Raw genomic sequence first — 26,011 nt, 5'->3', positions numbered from 1 at the left:
CGTGCAACGAAGCATATTTGCGTTTGAAAATCATGGTTATTAGAAATTATGCATGTAAGGTTGCGTATATGACCATGCACCAGCAACATGCAGAACACCCAGTGGATATGGAGTCACATCACTGATGGGGGGTTTTTCTGTTTATGTCAACGACTTGCGTCGCTGGGCATGCGTCTCCTAAGAAATAACTCAGACTCGTGCTCCGGCATTCGTTGTAAACTGTTCACAATTAAGATCCGATCGCTCTGTATTATTGAATAAAACTTGTAAAACCGAAACAACATTTCGTAATTCTAACATGCATATGTTTATCAGGAATTCATGTAGTATGTACAGCGAAACGCATTATAACGCACTTAGTGCCGATGATAAACACGTTTGAATCTACGCGGCTATAAAATGTTTGTATGTGTGGACCAAATGATTTTTGACAGCTCATAACAAGTTTCAAGTTCAACAAGTGTACAAGTGCACATTTCTAGTTTTAGTTAGACTTGCTAGTGTACCTTTAATAGTATTTAATAGTTTTAAATGCATTACTACTACGCAATCCACACATATGTGATAAAATAACGAAGTGCTACGTGTTTATTTTGTGTTGAGTACAATTCTATCACTTTTATTTGATATAAGGCAGTAAGTTTTGAACTTTGAACTCTTCCCCATTTTTTATGCTCACTTATTACTCATTTATACATTCTATTTTAGTTTCTATAAAGAATTCAAGCAATCAAGATGTGGAGCACAAAAGTTATTCCAAGTATTAAAACACTGCCTGCTAGTAAAGCAATAACATCAATTCAAAGCAGTAAATTCATCCTTCGCAATAAATCTACAAATGAAGCATCATATGATTATAAATACTGGCAGAAGAGTCGGATTCCAACGTTTCACTTTCAAAAATCACTACCACGACTACCCGTTCCTAAGCTGGAGGATACCTGCAGGCGTTATCTGGCGGCACAACGTCCACTTCTTTCTGATGAAGATTATAACAAGACTGAACAAATTGTCAATGACTTCCAACAAAACATTGGCAAGCAACTGCATGAAGAACTTCTTGCAGAAGACAAAAGGAACAAACATACTAGCTATATATCAGGGAGATGGTTTGATATGTATCTGAAAGATAGAACACCTTTGCCTATTAATTACAATCCTGTTTTGGTATGGCAGCAAGACCCCAAAAAGGAATACAATGAACAGTCCATTAGAGCTACTAATATGTTAATCAGCGCTTTGCGGTTCTACACGTCGTTGAGGGATAGAAAACTTGAACCGGAAGTATTTCATATGAATCCTAAAAAGAGCGACACAGCGGCCTTTCGTACCAGGTGTGCAATGACTCCAGAAATGTTATCCTGGTACATGGCTTACATGCATAATGTGTATCCATTGGATATGAGTCAGTACAATAATTTATTTAACAGTACGAGAATTCCGCAAATTGGCAAAGATCGAATTAGCAGAGAATATGCAAGACATGTAGTGGTGCAATGCAAGGGAAACTTTTATGTCGTTGATGTTTTGACTGAAAACGGCGATATTATGCAACCTTCCGAGTTGTATGGAGGAATAAAGAAGATTTTAAAGGTAGCTGAGGAAGATTCAGTTGATGCTTGCAATTTGGGTGTTTTCACAACGATGAATCGTGATGATTGGGCAAAATTACGCGGAGATTTAATAAATTTAGGGAATGAACATCTTTTGAAAATGATAGATACAGCATTGTTTAGTATTTGTCTCGATGATGTAGTTCTTGGTGAAGATAAATACAAACTTGTAAGGACATTTTTACATTCAGACGGAAAAAACAGGTGTGTATAATATTTTAATAAATATATACTTTTAATTATACATTTTATTTAATTTTTAGATGGTTTGATAAGTCCTTATCTCTTCAATTTACAAAAGATGGTTTCGGCGCAATTAATTTCGAGCATTCCTGGGGTGATGGCGTTGCAGTTCTACGAATTTTCCAGGATATGCTTAAGGATTCTACTGAGAATCCTCAGATACATCCAAGTTCAGTGCCTAAAGACATCCAAATTAAAAAATTAGCTTTTAAACTTGATGAACACATCAAACAAAGTGTTCAACGTGCGATTAAAGACTACGATGACGTTTGTAAGTCTTTAGATGTGAATTTTATCGAATCAGAAGGATTAGATAAAAAATTCTGCAAGAAACATGGTGTCAGCCCTGATGGCATCATGCAATTGTGTTTCCAATCAGCTTATTATAAACAATATGGTAAATTTGTCGGTACTTATGAGTCCTGCAGCACGTCTGCATTCAAACATGGTAGGACTGAGGTGATTCGTCCTTTGACTAATGCCACAAAGGTATTAAAAACGTATTTATATATTTATTTATTTATTATTACTCTAAATTCTTAACTTTGTATTACAGGAGTATATCTTAGCGCAACACTCTGCAAATAAACCCTCACAGGGTGAATTATCTGCATTAATCAAGAAATGTTCGAGTGTCCATGGTCAATTAACCAAAGAAGCAGCAATGGGTCAAGGTTTTGATAGGCATTTATACGTTTTGAAAGCCCTCGCCTCTGCCCGAGGAGGTTCAACCCCTGCGATTTTTGCGGATGGTGCTTATGCCAAGATGAATCATAATATTTTGTCAACAAGTACATTGTCATCACCTGCTGTATTGGCCGGAGGGTTTGGACCTGTTGTGAGGGATGGTTATGGCGTGGGCTATGTGATCCGTGATCACGCTATGGGTACCCTTGCAACTTCTTATCCAGGGATGAATGGAAGAGAGTACATTGATTGTTTAGATAAGTCGATTAAAGAAGCCGTCGCTGCGTTAAGTGCCTCGTCGTAGCATTCTGCAATTATATGTAAGTAATTTTATATTTTGGCTATACATTCTAATTATATTGATATATTTATTGATTATAAATCATGGTACTAAGTAAAGTTAAAAAGTTTACAAGGCATAAAATAAAGATAATGGTGATATATATTATATGGATTGTCATTATTTATAGTTCGTTTTATAAACTAGGATAAATATAACTCGGCTATGTGTGCTAGAGTAAGCGATACGCTGAATTTCAAATTCTGCATCAATTATAAAATAACGTCCTGTGCAGCTTGTAATTTTACAGGTACAATTTATTTGCTTTTCTAATAAATTTTTCATAACAAAATTAGAGTTTACATTCTTGTTTATGTTATCCCCCGTGTTCATTTTGACGTTTTCAGATTTAGTTTTAAGTCACGTTTTATTAAAGGTAATAGTAAAAAAGGTGTGCGTTTTAATATTGAAAGATTTATAGAAGAAATCAAAGAACAATGTTGTAAATAATAGGTGGTCGGGTGGTACCTACATATGTTAGTATGCTCGGGGTCCTCGGTTCAAACCCCAGTCTGGGCATTTTTCTAAAAATTAAAAATAGAAGCGAGTAATACTAGTTGCTTATGTAAAATACGGCGTCAGTCGAGTATGGAATTAAAAAGTAAGTGAAGAGAATGGAGTAGAAACAGCAGGGAAGCAGGTAAAGGTAGAGGAAAGAAGGAATAGTGAGAGCAGGAAAAGAGCCACTCCAAACACAGGGGTGGCAGGATTTTTAATTTTTTTGGCGGCGTGTCGTTCTATAAGACAGCATACAGGTCGTTCTCCCAGAGCGCCCCCGGCGCTCTGGTCGATCGCCCACCGCTTCGATGCTCCCGGCCCATCCTACAGCTACGAAGCCTCTACGCTTCATCCCCAGGACACTCAGGCACATCAACAATTTTTATGGTGGGGGATCATCCCCAGAGAGAGGGAACTCCTTATAAGGTCTTGTTCAAATATTTTTAAGTTTTAAGTCGTCTCAAGAGAGGTGAAACTTAAAAATATTCTTACAAGTTCTGACCTGTACCTGAAATGAGAGAAGGAAAACACAAATCATACAGGATACCTTAACAATTTTTATAGTGGGGATCATCCTCTGAGGAAGGGAACTCTCTTAGAGACCTGTTACTGAAATGATTGAAGGAGTACACACATCAAAGAAGTCAATATATCTTACTATTTATTTATTAACAATATAATACAAGTTCAGATTTTACAAGTCAGCAGAATACATGCCGCCATATTGAAACAGAACTTACAACCTGCATAGCCGCGCACATGCCAGCAAGTACTACTACTTCATAAAGTTCTACCAAAGTAATGAAATTAGTAAATTGCCAATTTTCTAGGTGATTGAAAATGGAAACAAATATACAGGGTGACCCAAATGGAAAATTTAAAGTGCAATCAAAAAACTCTCAACTCTTCAAACGCCGCTCGTTTTCACTCCTCGACGATCAGGGAAACTAATATACAGGGTGTTCTAGAAAGAAAATTCAAAGTGCAAAGGGGAAAATACTAAAAATTACAGCAAAAGCAAAATTTTCACGGACACAAACAAAAACATATATACAGGATGTTATAGAAAGAAAATTCCATGTTCAAAACAGAGAACACTCAAAACTCACAACTAAAGGTGATAGACCAAGAGCCCGTGACGGCCAGACTTTCGTCATTTTAGGAAAGATGAAATTTTGTCTATGTGTGTCTCCAATACAGGTAAGAACGATCCCCAATTATGAAACCTGGATCGTGGTTCCTTTGGCAGTTAACAGCCAACAAAGATGTACAAATGATGACCTCAAATTCGTTATTTTAGCAAACTCCATTTTTACATATTTTGTTCGTAACATTATTACAACATGCGTTGCTCATTGCCAGACACCTGGTATGGTTCCAACCCTAGCCAGACACCTCTAAACTATAATATTTTTTAACTTTTTTACTTTCGTTATACCTATTAGGAAAGCTGAATTTGATACACATAATTCAGAGAGCAATGAAACTGTGTTTTCTTGTACGCCAGACAGTTTGGTCGGTTCTATCATCTTGCCAGACGCATTGAAAGTGTATAAGAGTTGCAAAAGTTAAATTGTTTAAACATGAAATTTTCACATAATAGTAATTTTATTTGAACAAATCTTTATTAATTTTCATCATTGTTCTCGATACCGCGACTGAAAGTGCTCAAAAGTGCAATTTTTCAATTTTTGACGTTTTATTTCAATTGCTAATATCTTGTAAACTAAAGGAAATAGAAAGGAACGAATCGCAAAGATTTCGGCGACAGTGATGATTATTATTAAATATTTGTTAAAATAAAATTACCTACTATTCTCTGAAAATTTCATGTTTAAACAATTAAACTTTTGCAACTCTTATACCTACACTTTCAATGCGTCTGGCAGGATGATAGAACCGACCAAACTGTCTGGCGTGAAAGGATACACAGTTTCATAGCTCTCTGCATAATGTGTATCAAATTCAGCTTTCCTAATATAACGAAAGTAAAAAAGTTTAAAAAATACTATAGTTTAGAGGTGTCTGGCTAGGGTTGGAACCATACCAGGTGTCTGGCAATGAGCAACGCATGTTGTAATAATGTTACGAACAAAATATGTAAAAATGGAGTTTGCTAAAATAACGAATTTGAGGTCATCATTTGTACATCTTTGTTGGCTGTTAACTGCCAAAGGAACCACGATCCAGGTTTCATAATTGGGGATCGTTCTTACCTGTATTGGAGACACACATAGACAAAATTTCATCTTTCCTAAAATGACGAAAGTCTGGCCGTCACTGGCTCTCGCTCTATGATTTTTTTACGTGCTGTTAGGAAAACTAATATACAGGGTGTTACAAAAATATTTTTAGAATCTACAAAGGGAGTTAATATTCACAATATGAAGAGGGAAATTTACAAATTAACAACAATATTTTCATATAAAATCAGAGATTTTACCCGAAAAACATCGGAAAATTGAGCAAAAGGGTGCTACAAAAATAAAACACTTACAATTTAATCTATTGTGAATATATATTTATTAATTGATGCATCAACTATATAAGGTTACAGACGGGTGAAGCTTCTTCATAAATTGATAGAATATCCGGCGGAAAACATCTAAATCATCAGACATCAAGCGACGTCGCGTAGCAACACAGTGGTTAAAGACGATAAAAATAACTAGGTTTCTTTGTAAATATTAAGATATACTGAAACTGCGAAAACAAAATACTATTCACCGTTCATGATTATATTTCAACAAGAAATTATTTTAATGATGCAATTCGATTAAAAATGTTTTACCGACGGTCGACGGCAAAGTAAGCGTGGTCGACCACATGAATATTGTCATTTTAATAATCGTCAGATAATTTTAAAAACTGTGCTAGTAATAATTAAATCAACCATGTAATTTTCGGAAAAGCGATTAAGAAGAATTCTGATAAAAATGCCCCCACGTGTTTGTAATCTACAAAATTAATATCCCTCAAATTGTATAATCAATTTAAGTTAAACCGTATTAACTTTCCGCGAAAAAATTATCCACCTACCTGTGCATTGATGAGGAGATTTTCAATCCTGTAATATATTCTATCAACTGAAAACTCGCGCAGGGATTAACGGATACCTATTTCTCACTTAAGAAGACTGTAATCGCCATAAATCATTAAACAAAACAAGCACACATGCCCCTTGCGAATATTTTGCCGATGGCTGAAATGATACACGATGATTAATTCAATTAAAACCTCCAAACGCGTTGCGATTAAAAAGATACGCTCGCGGACCGCACGGGGAAACAACTGCCGTGTGCGCTGCGCGTAGCCGGGTACAAGGCAGGTATGCAGCGATATCACGCGTCAATCGAACAAAAAAAGTTGTTTACACAAACATACTGATAAACACGTAGCTGAGAAGAAGAAACAAAGAATTTACAATGTTGAAATACACATACACGAATTTTACTTTTACCTTCAATATTTCTCGGCATACAAAAAGAATTTATTAGTTTTGAGATGTAATAAGATTGAGTTTTCAATAAGAGTTTTACAAAAAAACAACTTTAATATAATGGAAATCGCACGGTTCTAGAAGAAAAACTGCATAATAATTATAACTTTGGAATCACAGCAAAAAAACAAAAAAAAACTTTGATACAGAGTACTTCTAAAAGAAAACAAGGATAATTTAAATTAAAATGTGAAGTTCTAGAAATTTTCTTTTATCAAACAACTACCACATTGTAGTGACATCAAAGAAAACGAATAAACAGGGTGTTACAAAAAGAAAACATGTATAATATAAAGGAAAATACAACGTTTTATAAGGAAAACCACTAATTAATTTAAAAAAAGGTAATGCGCACAGTATTGTAAATGTGGTGATTTTTGGGTAGTTCTGGCCGACTATAAGTTGGCGTAGAAAAAACTGAAAATTTCCCGATTGATCCCGAGATATGACCAAATTTCGATTGGAAAGTACGAAAAACATTACTAAATTAACAAATGGTAATGTTCCTCTAGTTACTAGAGTCTAGTAGTTCTGGTTGACTGAGGGTGTCGGAGTAAAATTGGGTGTCATTTTAAGATATATGATAACGTGGAAAACCTAAAAGTTTTTAAATTGTCCTAATTTATTATTTCATGGACAGTACATATTTTGCAAAATACTTTAAACTCTATTAACTGACGATAAGAACAAATAGGTTGAATTCACATGCAGCGTTAAGATGGCAGAATCGCAGCGACGGTAAACAGCGTGTAACTTGACACATATTTTATCATAAGAAGAATTATTTAGTTAATTAATATAATTTTATTGGTTTGCATGCTACCTATGATGATATGAGATTTATAAATAATAGATAATTAATTTAGTAAATTCACTTACAGAGAAGCACTAACGTGGTTCGCACGTAGGTACTCAAAATCACAAATTAATTTTTAACGATGCAATAATCCAAAAATAAAATCCAGAAGAAACTTGGGGGGTTGCACAGTTAGATTACCCGACATCATTTCACTCTTGGACAAATACACTTAATTAGCGATTTATAAACATTCTACGCGTGATAAATCATTAGCGATTCACAATCTATTATCCAATGGCGTAGCAAGGTGACGAAGAACTCTGGAGCAAATCAAAAATGGGGCCCCAATTCCCTGGGTACAACTTTCGAATTTCTCTCCGCTGAGTTGTCAAGATTGAAGTCGGATTGCAACCTGTCATATTTATTTTAAGTATTCGAGAACCTCTTGAGCATGAGAGCTCCGGGACACTGCCCTGCCAATGGGCTATTGGTAACTACGACACTGCTACTATCACTAAATCCGCAATGCGCGATTGAATATAAAACTAATTTCCGAATTAAATTTTTAAAAATGTGCACACGCGACGCGATTGACTAGAAGAATGCAACTGCGTGTGTACAATTTAAACTGATATCAATATTGCGACCGCAACGATTGCAGAGGACGATAGTGCGCAATGGTGCCGTTTCTAAACAACACATAATATAGTATCCACGAAACAAACGCAAAGGAGTACTTTGCGCATTTCATTCAAGAAGTTAGTACGCGTTATGAAATGACCATGAATAAAATTCAACGCAAGTAAAAGTGTGTAATAAATACATTGCAAAATTATAGAACATAACATTTGCGGTATACAACCATTTTAACACGATATGAAACGTGACGAATCAAACCATCAAAATATAGTAGAAACACCGTAAGAAGATCTTTTAAAATTAATCATTTAATTTCACTTCAAGCAATATGAAAATCACTAAAAGAGAAACTACAATAATATAATTAATCACCTATAATTATCTCAAGGATGTTGCGGTATCATTTTCGATAAAAACCTACGCATTATACACAAAAAACATATAATTAAGACGTTCAAAACCACTCGAAAATAATCTAAATCAAAGACCCAAAACCACACATTCATTGAATCCAGCGATTAGAAAGTGTTTTCGATCCAGTTTCGAATCGCACCACATCGCACGTAACGCAAGGAAAGTTTTCGAAAAACTCAAGCCACGATTATTACATGCGACAAACGAGCGATCGTGATGTCAGACACCATCACCATCGCGTTATGCCGGTAGCCGGCAGATAAGCGTGTTGGTTGTGTGTAGCGCGGGCCGCGCATCGCGCTCGCGTGTTTAGTCCTCCGCGGTCTAGCAGCGTGTGTGTGTCAAACGAGCGCAATCATGGCCAGCTATCACAAACCGGAAGCGAAGGTAGTGCAGGAGCTGAAAGACATCGCCAATAAACTGCGCATTCATTCCGTCACCAGCACAGCCGCCGCCAATTCGGGGTATGTAACACCACCCACAACTTTATAGACATATTAATATTCCTAGAAAACACGTGAATGTGTTTTGAGTTATGCTTGTATTGGTAAACTGTGTTGCTCGAGCAATAAACGACGAGTAACGAGCGTTACCCACGATAATATTTAACTTGCGTGTGCGGTATTATGATATTTATAGTATATGCAACTCATCGGTACCATTTACCGGTAAACCGGTCCCTGGGACATTGCAATATTGCAATTTTACTTTTACAATAGTGCAATGAGTTCCCCTACCATATTATATCAGAATTATCGCTTAAAGAATCGCGTGGAAGTCGAATAAAGGTTATTCCGGTGAAACCGCGGTGACAATGCGCGAAAAATGAACGACCTCCGTCCCCCTTGAGCCGCTGGAGTGCATAAAGATCTGCACGGATCGTCGGTGGCCCTCATAAGCATTCCAACTGTCGGCGTGTGTACTCCAGACAATCGCGACTTAACTAATAACGCTTTGCTATCAATCATGCCGGGCCAAAAGGTGGACAAACAGGAGTTGTGCGACATTGCCAACCGTCTACGAATTCACAGCGTTACCTCAACATCCGCAGCAAATTCCGGGTGAGTTTTTTTTAACAAACACGCGCAGAAATGAAATTCTTAGAACAAATTAATTTAAACGTTGTGTTTAACCGGTTTTCGGTGGCCCTATGCGTGCCCTACGCTTTGTCCTTGACCGCTTCGGAAACTGATCGATAATTCCAGCACATCATGCGCCACGAGCATGTCACGAATCTTCCAAGCGTGCATTCAGACGTTATGTAATTAAAAACATTCGTCTGGTCACGTTTAAATTTGTTGGGAACGCATCATTTTGAGATATTTGCGTATAATGTTATTTTTAGATAAAGATATGTATGCAGTTGTTAAAAATTACATAGCAACTCAAAGTCGGTTTTTGAGCGTTTCAACGTGTTTGCACACGATAAAACATCATCGTCGGTATTTATATTTGCTTATCTATGTGCGTGGAGTGCCGTTTTACGGGCGCCATTTTGTGTTTATGCCGGCCGGCGAAACATTGCACGCGGTCCCGACGACTTTCGGCGACCTCTACGCGTTTGCGGTGACAGCAATGACTTTGAATATTCAGGTAGAATCACAATCATTTGAACTAATGATCTCTGACTGTTTGATGGATAACACTCAGTGAATAATTATTATTTTAAGTTCAAGCATAATTAAAATGATAGTGTCAGATATCTTCTGGCGCCAAGAATTTGACACCCAATAAGATAAAGTGTTTATCCTTCATGTTTTTTTCTTTTTGTTTATTTATAGCCATCCAACATCATGCTCCTCTATTGCGGAGATTATGTCCGTGTTGTTCTTCAACACGATGCGTTACAAGGTCTCGGCACCGAAGGACGCATCCAACGATCGTTTCGTATTGTCTAAGGGTCATGCCGCCCCCATTTTGTACGCTGCATGGGCTGAGGCAGGTCTCTTCCCGGTAGCAGAGTTACAAAAACTGCGTAAACTGGGTTCGGACCTCGAGGGTCATCCTACCCCTCGTCTGAACTTCATTGACGTAGCAACAGGTTCCCTTGGTCAGGGTCTAGCCGTAGCTGCTGGTATGGCTTACGTAGGAAAGAACTACGACAAGGCCAGCTACAGGTAATTCATTTACTCAAACAAAAACAAAAACTTTCTCCGTAAAAATTACATTCACTTTCGGAATAGATCTCTGACATAGATTTGTTTCCTTTTAGAGTATATTGTCTGGTTGGAGATGGTGAAAGTGCAGAAGGTTCCATCTGGGAGTCAATCTACTTCGCCAGTCACAATAAACTCGACAACCTCTGCCTTATTTTCGATGTGAACCGTTTGGGTCAATCTGAACCAACTGCTTTAGGTCATGATATGGAAAAGTACCGCAAGCGTTTGGACGCTGCCGGTTTCCATTCGATTATTGTCGATGGACATGATATCGATGAGTTGGTCAAGGCATTCCATATTGCTGCTACCACCAAGGATAAACCTACCGCGTTGATTTGCAAGACATTCAAAGGCAGGAACTATCCCAAAATCGAAGATATCGAAAACTGGCATGGAAAACCTTTGGGAGCGGAAACTGAACGTGTTTTGGAACATCTCCGTTCCTTGGTTAAGAACCACGGACCTTTGATGCTTAAACCCCAGAAACCTTTGAAGGAAGACGCCCCAGCTGTGGACATCACCAATATCAAACTATCATCACCACCTAACTACAAATTGGGAGAGTCTCTTGCCACCAGACAAGCTTATGGCAATGCTTTGGTGAAAATCGCACAGAACAACCCACGTGTCATCGCTATGGACGGTGACATGAAGAATTCAACCTTCGCTGAGAAGATTAAGGGTGTTGACGCTGCCAGATACATTGAATGCTTCATTGCCGAACAAAACTTGGTGGGAGTTGCGATTGGAGCCACTTGCAGGGATAGGACAGTCGCATTTGTTTCTACCTTCGCTACATTCTTAACCAGAGCATTCGATCAGGTACATAACCTCTATTAAAACCTATCCTATAAATATTTATTGTTTTTTTTTTCTTTTTTGTGATTTAGATTCGTATGGGTGCAATTTCTCAAACCAATGTCAATTTCGTTGGTTCTCATTGCGGTGTGAGCATTGGTGAGGATGGTCCCAGTCAAATGGGTCTTGAAGACATCGCCATGTTCCGTTCCATCCCCGGAAGCACAATTTTCTACCCAGCTGACGCTGTTTCCTGCGAACGTGCCATCGAACTTGCTGCTAACACCAAGGGTATTACATTCACACGTGTGAACCGCCCGAATACCAATGTCATCTATGCCAACGATCATGTCTTCCATGTAATTATTTAATAACTAATTACTAAAGATCGAAAAATACTAATATAATTATTTTCTATAGATTGGTAAGGCTAACATCGTCCGCAAGACCGCCACTGATAAGGTCCTCCTCATCGGTGCTGGAATAACCCTCCAGGAAGCCATCACTGCCTCCACGGAGCTGGCAAAGGCCGGAATCAACGTGCGTGTTTTGGATCTGTTCACGATCAAACCCATCGACAAGGACGCAATAATCAAGAACGCGCGCGAATGTGGTGGACGTATTGTCGTCGTGGAAGACCACTACCCCGAGGGTGGTATTGGTGAAGCTGTACTCAGTGCAGTCGCATGCGAGCGTGACATTATTGTCAAAATGCTTGCCGTGCGTGAACTTCCACGCTCCGGACCGCCATTGGTCTTGCTCGATGCCTTCGGCATTTCCGCTAAGCACATTTGCGCGGCTGTGCAGGAAGCCTGCAAGATGTAGGTGCCAGTAATCTACCAACTACTACATGCAAACAAACACACACAAACCGTATACATAGACACAACACAATGGGTTTTGGATAGTCTGGACAGACGTAACCCAATGCAATCGCGATTATACTTGGATAATAAAACTGAAAGGTAGCATACATGTTGTATGCGAGTAGTTACTTGTTCGCTGATAAAAAGAATTACGAATTTGATATGAAATATTAAACTGTTATTGCATTTATACAGGGAGTGCATTTTTTTGTAAATGATATTTTCAATAAAGAAAGAAGTTTTTTCTTCTATAAAAATAATAATACTTATTATGTATTTATATTTATTAACAAATACGTAATCCATGATATTAATATTTTATTTTATTTGACAAAAAATAAAATATTATCCTGTTATATAGATAGGGTTTATAAACTTGTTCTTAAATCGAAAATAAACACAATTCACACAAATTCAACGTGTGATAAGTTTTATTCGTGTAAACAACGTACTCGCGCTTATCTATGATTGAGTTTATTCTCAAAACTTACCAGCAGCGCCATCTTATGATGATTTACCCCAACACCGATGTAAATAAACATCAAACACATGTAAACAACAAGACAAAAAAAGAAAGATCATAAAACCAATTTAGTTAAAGAATTTAACGACCGACATTTCTATGCAGACTAATTCAGAGCAGACATAAAACAAACAAAAAATCGCCGTCTGCTAAAAATGTTTTGACTTCAGGCCTTCAAATGTGACGCGACAGGAAATTTAAAACCGCTAATAATCATTACCCAGAATTTAATTTAAACCAGACACCAACTAAAATATGCAGATATCATTGCACCATTGCAACACTGCTGCAGTTTATAAACATCTGACAGCTTGAAAAATCGATAAATCCTCATAAACCCCCAAACAATCATCCAGTAACAGTAAACCAGCTGTGTAATTTCACTTTCATTATTTTTACTTTTAAACAATATAAAAATAGGTAATATGTAATAATACGTGTTTTCTCTTACAACACAACATATTCCTTGATTGCAATTTGTTTCACATTCCACAAGAAATAATTGCAAGTTGCGAGCAGCGCGTAGGTTATGCCATAGAAACGTCAGAACATGTGTGTTATTTATTCCCAACTGTATTTGGTTATTATAACTCGCTAGTTAGTTGAAGTCCATGTCCAAAAGTGGAATATGTATTGTATATAAATCCCAACTCCATATGCTTAGTTTGTTTAGTAGGTTTCGTGCGGCGTGCGGCGATGTCGCTGCCGCGAATAAATACAGAAACACATTAAAAGCGTTTGTTTTCGATTTTTATTAACACGTGTATCGTGAAAAGATCAAATTCACTCTGGCGAGAGACTTTGACAGACAATCGCCTTGAAATTAATTAAGGCATCAATCACATCAGGTGGGATTAGCGTCTGTTGACATTGATTTAAGAATTAACATTAGTTCCTGATCAGCATCAGTAAAACATCAATAAAACATTAAAATTTAAGCGATTAAACAAAACAGTTTGTTTTAAAATCTGTTATGTCGGTATTATTAAAGAAAAAGTGTAATTTAATAAACAAAATTGTGATAAACGCTAAATTTAAAAGTTCGATAACATTTCATTCGAAAATACATTGTCGCTGCAATAACGGGTAAGTTGTTATCAATTCTTTGTTTACACGAGTTATTTACTTGTAAGCTGTGTCAACAGGAAGCTAAAAACACTGATAAACTATTTTTTCTTTGGTTGAATCACTGGTTATGATTTACTTTATGTAAACAATAAAAACACTAAAAATAAGACGCTCAATTTTTTAGTAAAGTTTATTTTTATCTAAGAAAATAATTAAGACATTAAATGAATTCCGCGCGTTTTATTTCCAATCTGGTCTATTTCCAGGAACTACAAATTGCTTGTCCTTATTAGGTTTCAATCTGGTTGATTGATTTAATTATTTCCAAGTTTATTTATAGTTGGATGATTTATATGGTCATGAAATATTATTCCATAGGAAAAATATCTAAAACGGACGTAATAAATAGTTATTTATTAAACAACATAATTTTATTTATACTAATTAGTCCGATTATCGCCCAAAAATTAATCAAACTTGTTTTGCGCTTGTGTGTGCGCAATCAACGTGCGTAAAACGAACAAACGCTTCAAAAACATCTCGTTAAATCCAGCGAAAAAGTCAAACACCCATTAATATTAATAAGTCTAATGCAATCATTCAAAAATGTAATGTAACATTGTTTTTACGTTTATTTTGTGGTTTGTTCGCATAACGTACGCCTTTTGTTTGTTAAACAGTGACGTATGTTTATGCATTATATAAAATTCTGGAAATAATTGTGTAAACAATTTAACAGTCATCAAATACCGACAAATTATTCTAGTAATTGTTATTGCAACACGTGTTGACTACTGTTTTAGTTTAATTTTCTCTCGTAAAGTTCGTGTAGTTGTAGTGAATATTAAGTTGCCTATATTAAACATCTATTATAAAGTTAATTAAAACAAAGTGGAGATAATGAGAGTAGATTGTTTATAAATAAATGAACAAAGCGTAAAAAACAAAGCTCCTTGAACTTAAATTATGCGCTAAACATGCAAATATATAAAAGTAAACGCAAAATTAACAAATTTTGACACTACTCTGCAAAAAATGAGTTTAACACATGAACACAAATTAAAAAGACCTTTTCACTACAATAATAACTACCTACAACTATGAGTAAGCAGAAAATACAGTCGATAATATTAATATTATTTCAGTTAATCGCCAAACGTCATCGAATGAGTTGACAAATAGTAATTTTCATACATATTAAAATATTACGCAATAAAATACAGTTTAACCTCGCAAAAACAGTTTTTAGGCGTCAATTATTCATATATTTTAGCTGTAAACATGTCAAGACTGGAGATTCCAGTGATAACTGAACCAAACCGAAAATTCACGGCTAGGTAAACAGCCGGGTTGCAAAATTTACGCATCAACATAAAACTAGAAAAAAAAAACAATTTACAAGTTTAACATTCGCTTGAAATTGTTTGATAATATTTGAGTTATTCATTGCATACTTAGCAGAATGCTTCTATACGAAAATAAATATTTCACTTGCGGTAATAATGACGCAATAGCCCAAATATCGAAACCAGTCAATGGAGTTCGATCGCACCGCGAATTAAAACAATTGAAGTGTGACAAGTGGACGCGAGGTCAATTAATTGACTAATAATCGATCAACAAACATTTAAATTGTGCGTCACATAAATATTTTCAATATTTTTTCTAATTTTTATTTTATGCTATGCAACCAATTAATCATTTTGAATAATTTACTAACCTCATAATTAATGATTTTACATCAACTTATAAATTATAAATTATATCGAAAGTAGCATGTATAATATATAATTAGACGAATGTTACAAGAGCATTGTTGCAAACGCAAACATTGGCGCGACCGAGAACGGTGCCAAATGCCAATCACTTGTGCGATTTACAATCTATTTCTGACTTGACTTGCCTTGCGGCATTGCGAATTTCGAATTCGAGTTCGTTTGTTACGACTTAAGGTCGTTAACAACAATCGAACAGTATCAATCAAAAGCACTTAAAAAAACAAGTTTACTTCTTGAATATTGTAATACACGAGTAATAGTGATCAGACAACTAAAAAAAATAAACAAGAAACACGAATTTTTGATTAAATTATATTAATTATTAATTTATAAAACTTGATAGACTGGATTCGGGAAGACTAAACATCTTAAGGCATTCGTACAAGTTTTAAATTAGGATATTTATAAACTTTTGAACTTTAAATTAAATTTTTGACAATTTCAGTGCGCTAATTGCGCAGATTCTTAGATTTAGACCTTGAGGAATTAAAAATTTACTTTTACTGACTTTATAATAAAATATTTTGATTAAAATTTGTTTAATTTACGAAATTTAAACAAAAAATTATTAAAATTGAGTTTTTGCATTATTTGCTATTGTTAACGTGTGTAAAAATATTTTGCGCACTAGTACACATAAAATAATACTTCACCACAGTCAAAAACAACAAAATAACAAACAATTATCCCTGATTATATATAATTATTAAATTAAACTTTCGTTTTTCATCAATTTCAACCGTTTTGACTCAAAAACTGCGCGTTTTTCGAGAGTTTCATTTTGTTTGCAAGTTTAATAGCATATAATTTGCTTATTTGATTATCCTGATCCCGGCGACATTCAATTACGACGACATTCGTTTTTATTTTTCCCCGCTTCGAGTGGACAATCATCACATTAATGACAATTTATGTTATAAACGCATCCATCATTCCGAATGCTTTTTTAATGCTGTTTAATTACTTCCGATGTGTGCTTTGGATAAATTATCCACGTATTTATTTATTTCGGAAATAATAATAATGCGATCACGTAATTTTATTTTTTATTGGATGGCTAAGGACGAAGCGATGTTGCTTGCGGTTACGAGCGTATTTGCTATGCATAAATAAATTGTTTTACATCGTGTGCGCGACGTACAAATTTATTAGTGCAAGTATACTTAATGTAAGTACTTGTACTTACTTCTGGTTAGACAAGGGTGTCCTTGGGCAAGGCCATGTCGGCTGCTATAAATTTTAAGCAGGTTTTCATTGTTTTCGGCGTTGTTTACAATGAAAAACAAAATTTATTCCAGAAAATACTGAATTTCATGATATCTATATCAGTTTTACGTAAATTATGTTTTAATAAAGGTGTTTCTGATAAGGGTGTATTTTATGTACTACAAACAAAGTTCAAAGTCACAATCGATGATTCAATGGAAAATAATGGCAGTAAAGTTGTATATTTCCGATACGATTAAACAAATAAACATTGGTTATCATTAATATATGTAATATTTATTACCAACGCGGTGATTATTCAATGCTGCTTGTACTACGAATGATTTTGTCACGCAATCGTGAGTGGGTGTCAGTCTATCTTGACAGAAATCGGCCAAAACTCGGAAGTGAAATAAATCTAAATAATCGAATTGGAAATTTAAACTTAAATAATTCAAGGACTTTGAAGACAATGAAAGAACGTTAAATAAACAAACAGATCAAGGAAGTGGATTAAATTTTATATTGTAATAGGTTTGAAATACTTTCTGAAAGTAAAAAATTATTTTTATAATTTTTTCGTTTTTTTTTTCAAAATTTTCAAAATTTAAAGTTTTTTCTTGGATTTTTTGCTTTAAAGTTTTGTGTTTTTTTTAAAAACAGATAAATTTCAAATCGGTCAAGCAATTTTTGAGTTTTTGCGTAATTTTGTTATTATTGGATAGCTAAATATATAGGGGAAGGTTGGCCAAGTCGTACCTCTAAAATACAATTGGCCCTAGATTGAAAATTTTGCAACATAATGTCAGTTTTTCGACATATTTACATGCTTTAGTTAATACAGATTTAATTCGTATGAGAAAAATTAATCAGAAATGTTTATATTTTTGTAAAACATCGATTTAACAAAAATGTGTGAACGGTACGACTTAACAAACCGGCACCCTAAGTCGTACCTTCGATACCCTAAGTCGTACCTATGCCAAAGAAATATCAAAATAAGAATATACCTATATTAGTTTAATAATAATGTATTTATTTGCAAGGTATTTTATACTCGTTTGGACACCCCAACACATTTGTCGTACATCCAAATTTTGCATTTGAGGCACTGAATCATACTATCTTCCCTATTCTCATCACGCTAGTAAAGTATCTTTGGCGCGCAACCGTAGCGCCGCCTCGTGGCGCAGCTGAAACCTTGAGTCCCATATGTTCTATAGGTACGACTTAAAAAACGCAAAGGGGTACGAGTTAGCAAACATGTGCTTCCCGCTTAAAACAACCTTAAACAATATATCAGAAGGAATATTTAACAAAATCCATGTAGAAAACAATACATGGATAGATGTATAACCAATATTTAACATGAAACACATATTTAGTGGTGTTTTTCTGACCACCAATGCTTTCAAGCTCCACGAGAAATTGGATGAGCCCGAGGAGCAAAACTATTTTTGCGCATAACTTCTCAATTATTATCTAGAATATGCTTCTAGTATGATTTCATGCTGTCCGAATACAGCATTTTAAGTTGCATAAAGTGCCTTCAAGTTAGAGAAAAGACCGAGGTACGACTTACGTGACGGTACGACTTAAGCGACTTTCCCCTAATATCCAGATAGTTGCGGAAATTTTATATTATTATATTATCGATATAAAATACTTTGAACACTGAAAGTCAAACATCATTTTTTTTTAATTTTCACTTCTTTGATGCTAAATTTTAAGTTTTTTCTTTGTTTCTCCTTCCATAAACCTCTAATTTTCGAACAAACAAATAAAAACCAACAAAATCCAAATCAATTGACTAATTTTTGAGTTTTAGCATAACAATTAACTAAAATTTAATATTCAACCGCCCCTGATATGTTAATATTCATATGCAAACCTAATAATCTCTTTATGATCAATTAGACTAGTGTCTAGCCACTAGACAATCAAATAACTAACCAGCGAGTGTCTCGCTAAAGTTTATAAAGTTGGCGCGTGCAATTACAAACACCAGCACACACACATGCCGCTAATCAGTAATCAGTACCTCGAACAGTAGAACGCATTAAAAATTTAAAGCGGTGGCGTGACGTTTATGCTTATGTTTGTTGCTAGGCCATTGCGGCTCTCGCCTGCTACTTGACTTTGCTGACCGCGGTGAAAAGTGTTGAAACACGCGTTTGTGTCCGTTTCGTTGCGTGCACAATTGAATTCGGCGTAGAGTTACACGATAAATAAACGATGCATTGGATGATGCAAGTGGATTAGACATTTTGTAATATCTTTTGACATTATTTAAGTTATCAATGTCAAATTTCATCAAAATATTGCGTTTGACACAAGAAAAAGTCCTAAAAAATGTTCTAAACGTAAAAAAATGAAGATTAATAAATATAACAATGATTTATAGTTCCTAAAAGCTTTCAATGCGTCACTTAAGGATGCAAAACTGGCAAAATGCAAAAATCACGCTCTAATCTAAATGTGCAAATCGTGTTTCGCCGAAGGTGAGCTCAGCGCAATAAGGAACTGCCGGCGACGCCGGGAATATTTACGATTCTTTACGCTTTACACACTCCAATAGTTCGCGAATCGTCGATCGGAAATTGATATCTACCTGACTACCAACCAGTTGCTCGCAGTTACGACGGAAAACCCCACAATTCAAGCAATACACTCACTCGCACAAAAAGTTTGCGATTTATTGCGGTCACATTAACGAATAAAATCAAAGAGTAAATAAAAAATATTATTGCGTCGCATAAAATATTTTGACAGTGAATTCCTTGTCATGCTCTTTAATTTATCGTTTCTCTATTGTTTCTATAAAATACTTGCCTATTTTATACTTTGCAGTGGTTAGGTACACGATTTTTTACTTAAAATTTGACCACAAATATAAAACAGCAATAATTTCCGCAAGCGTAAAGTTAAACTTTTATTTCGAACAAAAATAGCGCACGTTAATTCATTTAGCACCTGTTGGAGCGCGAAAAAAGTGCAAGTTTTTTACAGGTGAACGTATTACTGAAGTTTTTGTTAAGTTTAATAATAAGTTTAGCAAGTCAACATCGCGATATCGATTGAACATTTAAGTTCTGCACGAAATTATGCTCCCGGATATTTTACAACTGTATATTTTATCTAGCCTTGGTTTTTTGGTATATGTAAACGAAAAGTATGTTGAAAAATTTGCAAAAATTACAATTTTAGGTAAAATATTAAATAAATGTTTAATAAAATTGATAAAATATGTGTACTTAACGATTTTACAAATTTTAATACTTTTTGTGACCTGCTAGGTGGCGCTTTTCACAAAATATTTGCAAAAAGACAAAAAATACAAAAATTTTAATTTTTTGTAACCTAAACTTAAAAAAAACGTTTATCAGTAATTATTTCCTTATCAAAGTCTATAAAATTATATTGTGATACTAATATTTAACGTTCCACATACATACTTATAACAAAACGAATGAAACAATGCAAAAATCAGCAAACTGACGTAACTGATGTTAAAAAACAATAAAAACACTCAATTTGCTTTAAAAAAAGTGTAGCAGCAGTAAAAATTCTGTTTTTGCCTACTTATTCTGACTACCTGATAACCTTTTTGACAAACAATCAACGTCTTTATCGACCCAAGCCGCCATACAACCCAAAACCAGGTATTTTCTGGGTCGAGATCAAAAATCCGACAATCAAACCAAAAACCAGCCCGATTTCGATAAAATTACGCCTTGGGCCGCCTCTGTAAAGTAGCTTAGACCAGTCGATCGAGTCTCGAGAGATAACAATTAGTGCGAATGGAATGTCTGCGTCTGCGAGTTGTTGGACTTTGGTTGGTCGAGAGGTTGGGTATGTTCGGGGGCTCGTCGCCGACGTCATGCATGTTGTCGGTGACGCTGTTGCACAATAAAATCACCTGCTTTGAAAACTCGCACGCAGCGCACACGGATCGCCAGTTTCGTTTCGTTCGCGACGACGACGACCACGACAGTGACTGCTGCCGTCGTCGAACGCCCAACTCAAAAAAAAATTCAAACTAAACTTTCAAACTAAAACTAAATTAAAACTAAAAAAATTGAGCGTCTGGCAGAGAAAAAAACTTGTTTAAACCTGTGATACTAGCTTTAATATCTAATCGAAATAAATTGTTTGCTCCGTAGGCGTGTGGCAGATATTTTTAAAGTGCGAGACTTTCGAAATGCACTTCAGCACGCGCAATATTTGCGTCGTCTGAGAGCAGCACGCGTTCCGCCAAAGATAAAATACACAAAAAAGTAAGCGTGCTAATTTTATACTACTAGTGCAAATTTAAGACATTTTAAACTAAAAAAAATTAAATTTATTTAAAAATTTAAAAAAATGATTACTCTTCGCTGTGCGGTTTTTATCTGCCTGGCCCAACTTGTTGCCTCTACAACTCCTCCATGTGATAGGTAAGCAAAAATAAAATTTAATATCTTTATTGGTTTGTGCTAAGCTGAATGGAGATGTATACTTTGAATTTTTCCATTCATTAATTTCTTTGCTTCCACTTGCAATTAGTCTCGAAGGCCGTTCCGTTTCGTTCCATTCCACTCAACTCAATACAAAATCCTCTCATGTTTCAATCCTCTAGAAACAGGGCCAGGCTTCTTTTAAATATTGCAAAAAATATAAAAAATAAATTTTTACCTTTTTAAGCATAAATAATAATTTAAAAAATTATTTTTTCCAAAACAGTGAAATTTACTGCCATGGCCAATTATTACACACCGTACAAATGTCAAAAATCTTCCAAGATTCCAAAACTTTCGTCGACATGAAACTGCGATACAATGCAAACACAACTTTAGAGAATTTCAAAGATTTCATGTCTAATCACAATCAACATCCGTCCCGCGATGCAGTTATTCGTTTCGTCAATGAAAGTTTTGAACCCGCTGGGCGTGAATTCGAAGACTGGATCCCACAGGACTGGACGCCATCCCCGAAATTCGTCCGGAGTATACAAGACCCCGAATATAAAACCTTCGCGTTGACTTTGAATAAAGTCTGGAAGGAGCTCGGGCGTAAAATGCGTGAAGATGTTAAAGAAAATCAAGACCTCTACAGTATTATCTGGGTACCCAATCCTGTCATAGTCCCTGGTGGACGTTTCCGTGAGTTTTACTATTGGGATTCCTATTGGATCATCCAAGGATTACTTCTGAGTGAAATGCATACAACAGTCAAAGGAATGTTGACTAATTTTGCTTATATTGTGGATACCTATGGACATATACCCAATGGTGGTAGGATTTATTATCTAGAAAGATCACAACCTCCACTTTTTATACCCATGGTTAAATTGTATGTGGATAGTACGGGTGATAAGGATTTCGTGGCGGAACGCATGGGTACCTTTGAAAAAGAGTTTTCTTATTGGATGGATAACCATGCGGTCAAAGTAGAAAAAGATGGGAAGAATTACACGCTGTATAGATATGCGGATACATCTATGGGACCCAGACCTGAATCATACTCTGAAGATGTGGAAAGCAGCGCGATTTTTAAGGAAGAAAAAGAAAAGGAGGCGTTTTATTCGGAGATTAAAGCAGCAGCTGAGTCAGGATGGGATTTTTCAAGTAGATGGTTCATTTTGAATGGTACTAATAAAGGTAATACATTTTTTAACTAAAAAAATCTTCATAAACTAATTTTTCTTCCATTTAGGAAATTTAACTAATATAAAAACAAGATCCATTATCCCCGTGGACCTTAACGCTATGCTCTACCAAAATGCAATGATCCTCGCTGAATGGCACGAAGAACTCGGAAATATCTCCCAATCCAGCTACTATAGAACAATAGCACACACAATCATGGAAGCAGTCGAAGCTGTGTTATGGCATGAAGAAGTAGGTTCCTGGTTGGATTATGATATACTCAACGGAGTTAAACGCGACTGGTGGTACCCTACCAACATCTCCCCATTATGGACCGGATGTTACGATAAATCAAACACCGATAAAATCGTCCGATTAGTACGCAAATATTTAGACAACAGTAATGTAATCTACCCTGGAGGTGTACCAATGTCTCAGGAACACACCGGTGAACAATGGGACTTCCCCAATGTATGGCCACCAATTCAACATATGATGATAGTAGGATTAAACAACACAGGTGATGAAGCTGCGCAGAGATTAGCGTATGAACTGGCTGAACGTTGGGTGAGGTCCAATCACAAAGCGTTCATGGAGACAGAAGCCATGTTTGAGAAGGTACATACCATAAAATTATTTTTAACAAATTTAGTTTAATAACACAAAATAATTTCAGTATGATGCGACTGTATTCGGTGGACATGGTGGAGGAGGTGAATATGAAGTGCAACTTGGTTTCGGATGGTCAAATGGAGTGATTCTTGATCTCCTATATCGATATGGTGATCAATTATCATCAACTGAAGATGAAACAACAGAAGCAACAGAAAATGTAGAAGAAATTATCATCGTGGAGAATATAATTGATCAAACCACATTACCATCAAAAAGCTCCACGAATATGGGATCTGTAGTGATGTCTTTCATTGCATTGGTCGTCACTGTAGTGGCAGGATATATAGGGTGAGGTATGTATTAATATTTCATGACAAAAAATGCAAAAAACTAATTTTTGTGTTTTGTTTTTGTTTCAGAATCATAAGTTTTAGTTGAGATGTGTTGAGGCTCAAGTGATATGCATTCTTGTCATTCGGTGTTACAAAATGGTGGCGCATTGCTTTGTAGTTGAGGTTAAGTCACCTTTTGAGTAGCTCACAGTTCCTTTCGACCTTTCATTTCTCATTGCAGACTCGAATCGAGAGTATTATAAGCTTTAGGTACTTACAACTTGATCAAAAACATCTCCATCATGTTTTTGACCAAATCGCCGCTTGTTAATTTATGATTTGTTGTAATTGTTGTACATATAATTTTGATATTATCACACATACGTAATGTAGATGCGTAACAAATTAATTTTTTTAACTTTAAGCAAGCAACACGATTGAGATTGAATTAATAACGTAAAATAACGTAGTGGAATGTTTAGAAAACTAGTTTTTTTTTTTTAGTTTTAACAAACATTTACAAAAAATGTTTTTATTGTTGTGTTATATTTTGATTTTGTACATAATTCAGTAAAATGAAATATTTTATTTATGTGTGGTGTTTTTGCATGTGAGTTTTGTTGTGTGGGCATGGTATTTATATTGGGAAGGATGAGAATCAGTTGCGTAAGCAAAGCAGCGCACAAGATGGCGGCGGTTCTGAAAGCCGCAATTACCACGCGCATCACATCATTACAGAACGTTTATGTACTTAGGCATGCTTTGATACTTTGCATGTGGCCGACGCGTGCTTAGCGTAAACGATGAGTAATGACAATTTTCCAATCCTTTTATAACGCCTTTCGAGATTTCACCAGCACGATAACCTCAAGAGTCAATATTTGCTTGGGGAACAAAAGAAATGCGTCGCAAACAAATTTCGTCTCAACATAACCTTGAATTTAATAATTTTATTGCTTCGAATGCTTTTTTATTTTTAAGATGGCGCAGAAAACAATTTAAATCTGGTGTTGTATTTACAGAGTCTCATTGTACCGGAAATGGAACGGTGGACGGCGGCCATTACCGGAACAACTCAGACCAGCAAGGACGAAGTACACCGAACTGAGAAACGTACAAAAACGCACCTCACGTGGAAACAGATAAATTAATTATTAGATTAAAGAGCGGAATTAATGACATGATTTTTGTTTTTCGTTTTGAACTCGAATTACGAGCGAATTTATTTATTCGAGAATGTTATATTGCGCGACTGAACGAGTAATACACAAGTATGTTTATTTTAATTGTCGTCGGTGATAACCAAGGCTATTGCCACTGTGTTACAACATTACAGTAATGCTGTGATGCGAATAATTACCCGTAATTGCACACCGAGTGAATCGGTATCGCTTTAATCGCTTTAAAACTGTTAAACAACTAAACTACAAAGAAATGAATGAAAGAAAAAAAGGAACTACATGTGATAGAAAACAATTACGCCAATTGACACTATATCTTAATTCTTGCCAATTATTATCTAATTTAATTCTATTTCTAAACCTAAAAAGACATAAAATTAATTAAACTTAAACTTAAGGTAGTTTTTAATCACCACCAAAGTATAATATGACATGCCTGACATGACATTGTATTTTTTGATACTTCTTATGCCGATTTTGCCATAAAGTGTCCTAAATTTATAAAAATTAATTTATTTTAGAAATGAAAATAAATTTTGAGAAATTAAATTAATTTCTATGTTTGTTTGTGTATAATGTTGTGTTATCTAGTATGACACGTGTGAATTTTCATCGCAAAATGATCTGGCTTTGATCCTTTAACGACACATACGCAACAGTCACGCCACTACGTGAGAGGAACAATTCGTGCCGCCGTAGAACGCAAATAACATGCCCTGAGCAATCAACAACGGAGTCAACAAGTTCAAAGCCAAACACGCGACACTGCCGCCATAATAAACTCGTGAAACTATCTCTTAAATATCATGACGTATTGATATTATAATTAGATATTATCAAAGCAAGTCTAGAAATTATAGAAGTTTTAAAAGTTATGTTGGAAAGCAAAGAAAAATATGATTTTTTTCAATTTATGTTAGTTTTAACAAATTTTCTTGGATTTCTTTATATTTTATAATTTTCAGGGTTGTTTTGAGTAAAAACAAATATTTCTGAAGGTCTACTAAGATGTCTTTTGCTTGTACAATCAAACATGAATCATTATTAAAAGAAAAATGCAAATAAAACAAGAAAAACTCAAATACCTAAATAAGACATAATTCTAAGTTTGGAAATTTTATAATAG

The 26,011-nt window shown here is 35.4% G+C and overlaps 3 protein-coding genes across 6 annotated transcripts; all 3 read left to right on the top strand.

The window, feature by feature from the left end:
* Nucleotides 1-398: 398 nt before the first annotated feature.
* On the top strand, nt 399-2,991 carry CPT2 (Carnitine palmitoyltransferase 2). The gene is made up of 4 exons (XM_065309828.1): nt 399-636; nt 709-1,817; nt 1,877-2,345; nt 2,413-2,991. Exons 2-4 carry the CDS (start codon nt 736-738, stop codon nt 2,845-2,847), a joined length of 1,986 nt encoding a protein of 661 aa, XP_065165900.1. The 5' UTR covers nt 399-636; nt 709-735; the 3' UTR covers nt 2,848-2,991.
* A 6,037-nt stretch (nt 2,992-9,028) lies between these two features.
* On the top strand, nt 9,029-12,818 carry LOC135797060 (transketolase-like protein 2). Of its 2 annotated transcripts, none has more exons than XM_065309237.1 (5): nt 9,029-9,196; nt 10,514-10,849; nt 10,945-11,713; nt 11,782-12,048; nt 12,110-12,818. In XM_065309237.1, exons 1-5 carry the CDS (start codon nt 9,090-9,092, stop codon nt 12,512-12,514), a joined length of 1,884 nt encoding a protein of 627 aa, XP_065165309.1. In that variant the 5' UTR covers nt 9,029-9,089; the 3' UTR covers nt 12,515-12,818. The 2 variants fall into 2 exon arrangements, with proteins under 2 accessions (XP_065165309.1, XP_065165310.1); XM_065309238.1 differs by lacking the exon at nt 9,029-9,196 and adding an exon at nt 9,610-9,793.
* Nucleotides 12,819-13,741: 923 nt separating this feature from the next.
* On the top strand, nt 13,742-25,438 carry LOC135797059 (trehalase-like). Of its 3 annotated transcripts, XM_065309235.1 has the most exons (6): nt 13,742-14,164; nt 21,294-21,566; nt 21,853-22,769; nt 22,825-23,375; nt 23,434-23,720; nt 24,727-25,438. In XM_065309235.1, exons 2-6 carry the CDS (start codon nt 21,493-21,495, stop codon nt 24,848-24,850), a joined length of 1,953 nt encoding a protein of 650 aa, XP_065165307.1. In that variant the 5' UTR covers nt 13,742-14,164; nt 21,294-21,492; the 3' UTR covers nt 24,851-25,438. The 3 variants fall into 3 exon arrangements, with proteins under 3 accessions (XP_065165307.1, XP_065165306.1, XP_065165308.1); XM_065309234.1 differs by lacking the exon at nt 13,742-14,164 and having other exon boundaries at nt 20,632-21,566; XM_065309236.1 differs by lacking the exons at nt 13,742-14,164; nt 24,727-25,438 and adding an exon at nt 23,792-24,296 and having other exon boundaries at nt 20,637-21,566; nt 23,434-23,725.
* The last annotated feature ends 573 nt before the right edge of the window (nt 25,439-26,011 follow it).

Source organism: Atheta coriaria, unplaced genomic scaffold (genome assembly GCF_025399875.1).
Source record: "Atheta coriaria isolate IRGN ID8LTWV9N9 unplaced genomic scaffold, Caltech_Dcor_3.1 hic_scaffold_8_pilon, whole genome shotgun sequence".
Taxonomy (NCBI): domain Eukaryota; kingdom Metazoa; phylum Arthropoda; class Insecta; order Coleoptera; family Staphylinidae; genus Dalotia; species Dalotia coriaria.
The sequence above is the reverse complement of the archived record's forward strand: the minus strand, read 5'-3'. Positions and strand labels throughout refer to the sequence as shown.

What these genes read in the sequence shown, in the direction of transcription:
- CPT2 (XM_065309828.1), top strand. Translation starts at nt 736, where the DNA reads ATGTGGAGCACAAAAGTTATTCCAAGTATTAAAACACTGCCTGCTAGT. An exon ending in CATTCAGACGGAAAAAACAG is followed by an intron (nt 1,818 to 1,876) that starts GTGTGTATAATA and finishes TTTAATTTTTAG; the next exon opens with ATGGTTTGATAAGTCCTTAT. An exon ending in CTTTGACTAATGCCACAAAG is followed by an intron (nt 2,346 to 2,412) that starts GTATTAAAAACG and finishes TTTGTATTACAG; the next exon opens with GAGTATATCTTAGCGCAACA.
- LOC135797060 (XM_065309237.1), top strand. Translation starts at nt 9,090, where the DNA reads ATGGCCAGCTATCACAAACCGGAAGCGAAGGTAGTGCAGGAGCTGAAA. An exon ending in ACAGCCGCCGCCAATTCGGG is followed by an intron (nt 9,197 to 10,513) that starts GTATGTAACACC and finishes GTTTATTTATAG; the next exon opens with CCATCCAACATCATGCTCCT. An exon ending in TAACCAGAGCATTCGATCAG is followed by an intron (nt 11,714 to 11,781) that starts GTACATAACCTC and finishes TTTGTGATTTAG; the next exon opens with ATTCGTATGGGTGCAATTTC.
- LOC135797059 (XM_065309235.1), top strand. Translation starts at nt 21,493, where the DNA reads ATGATTACTCTTCGCTGTGCGGTTTTTATCTGCCTGGCCCAACTTGTT. An exon ending in ACAACTCCTCCATGTGATAG is followed by an intron (nt 21,567 to 21,852) that starts GTAAGCAAAAAT and finishes TTTCCAAAACAG; the next exon opens with TGAAATTTACTGCCATGGCC. An exon ending in TTTGAATGGTACTAATAAAG is followed by an intron (nt 22,770 to 22,824) that starts GTAATACATTTT and finishes TCTTCCATTTAG; the next exon opens with GAAATTTAACTAATATAAAA.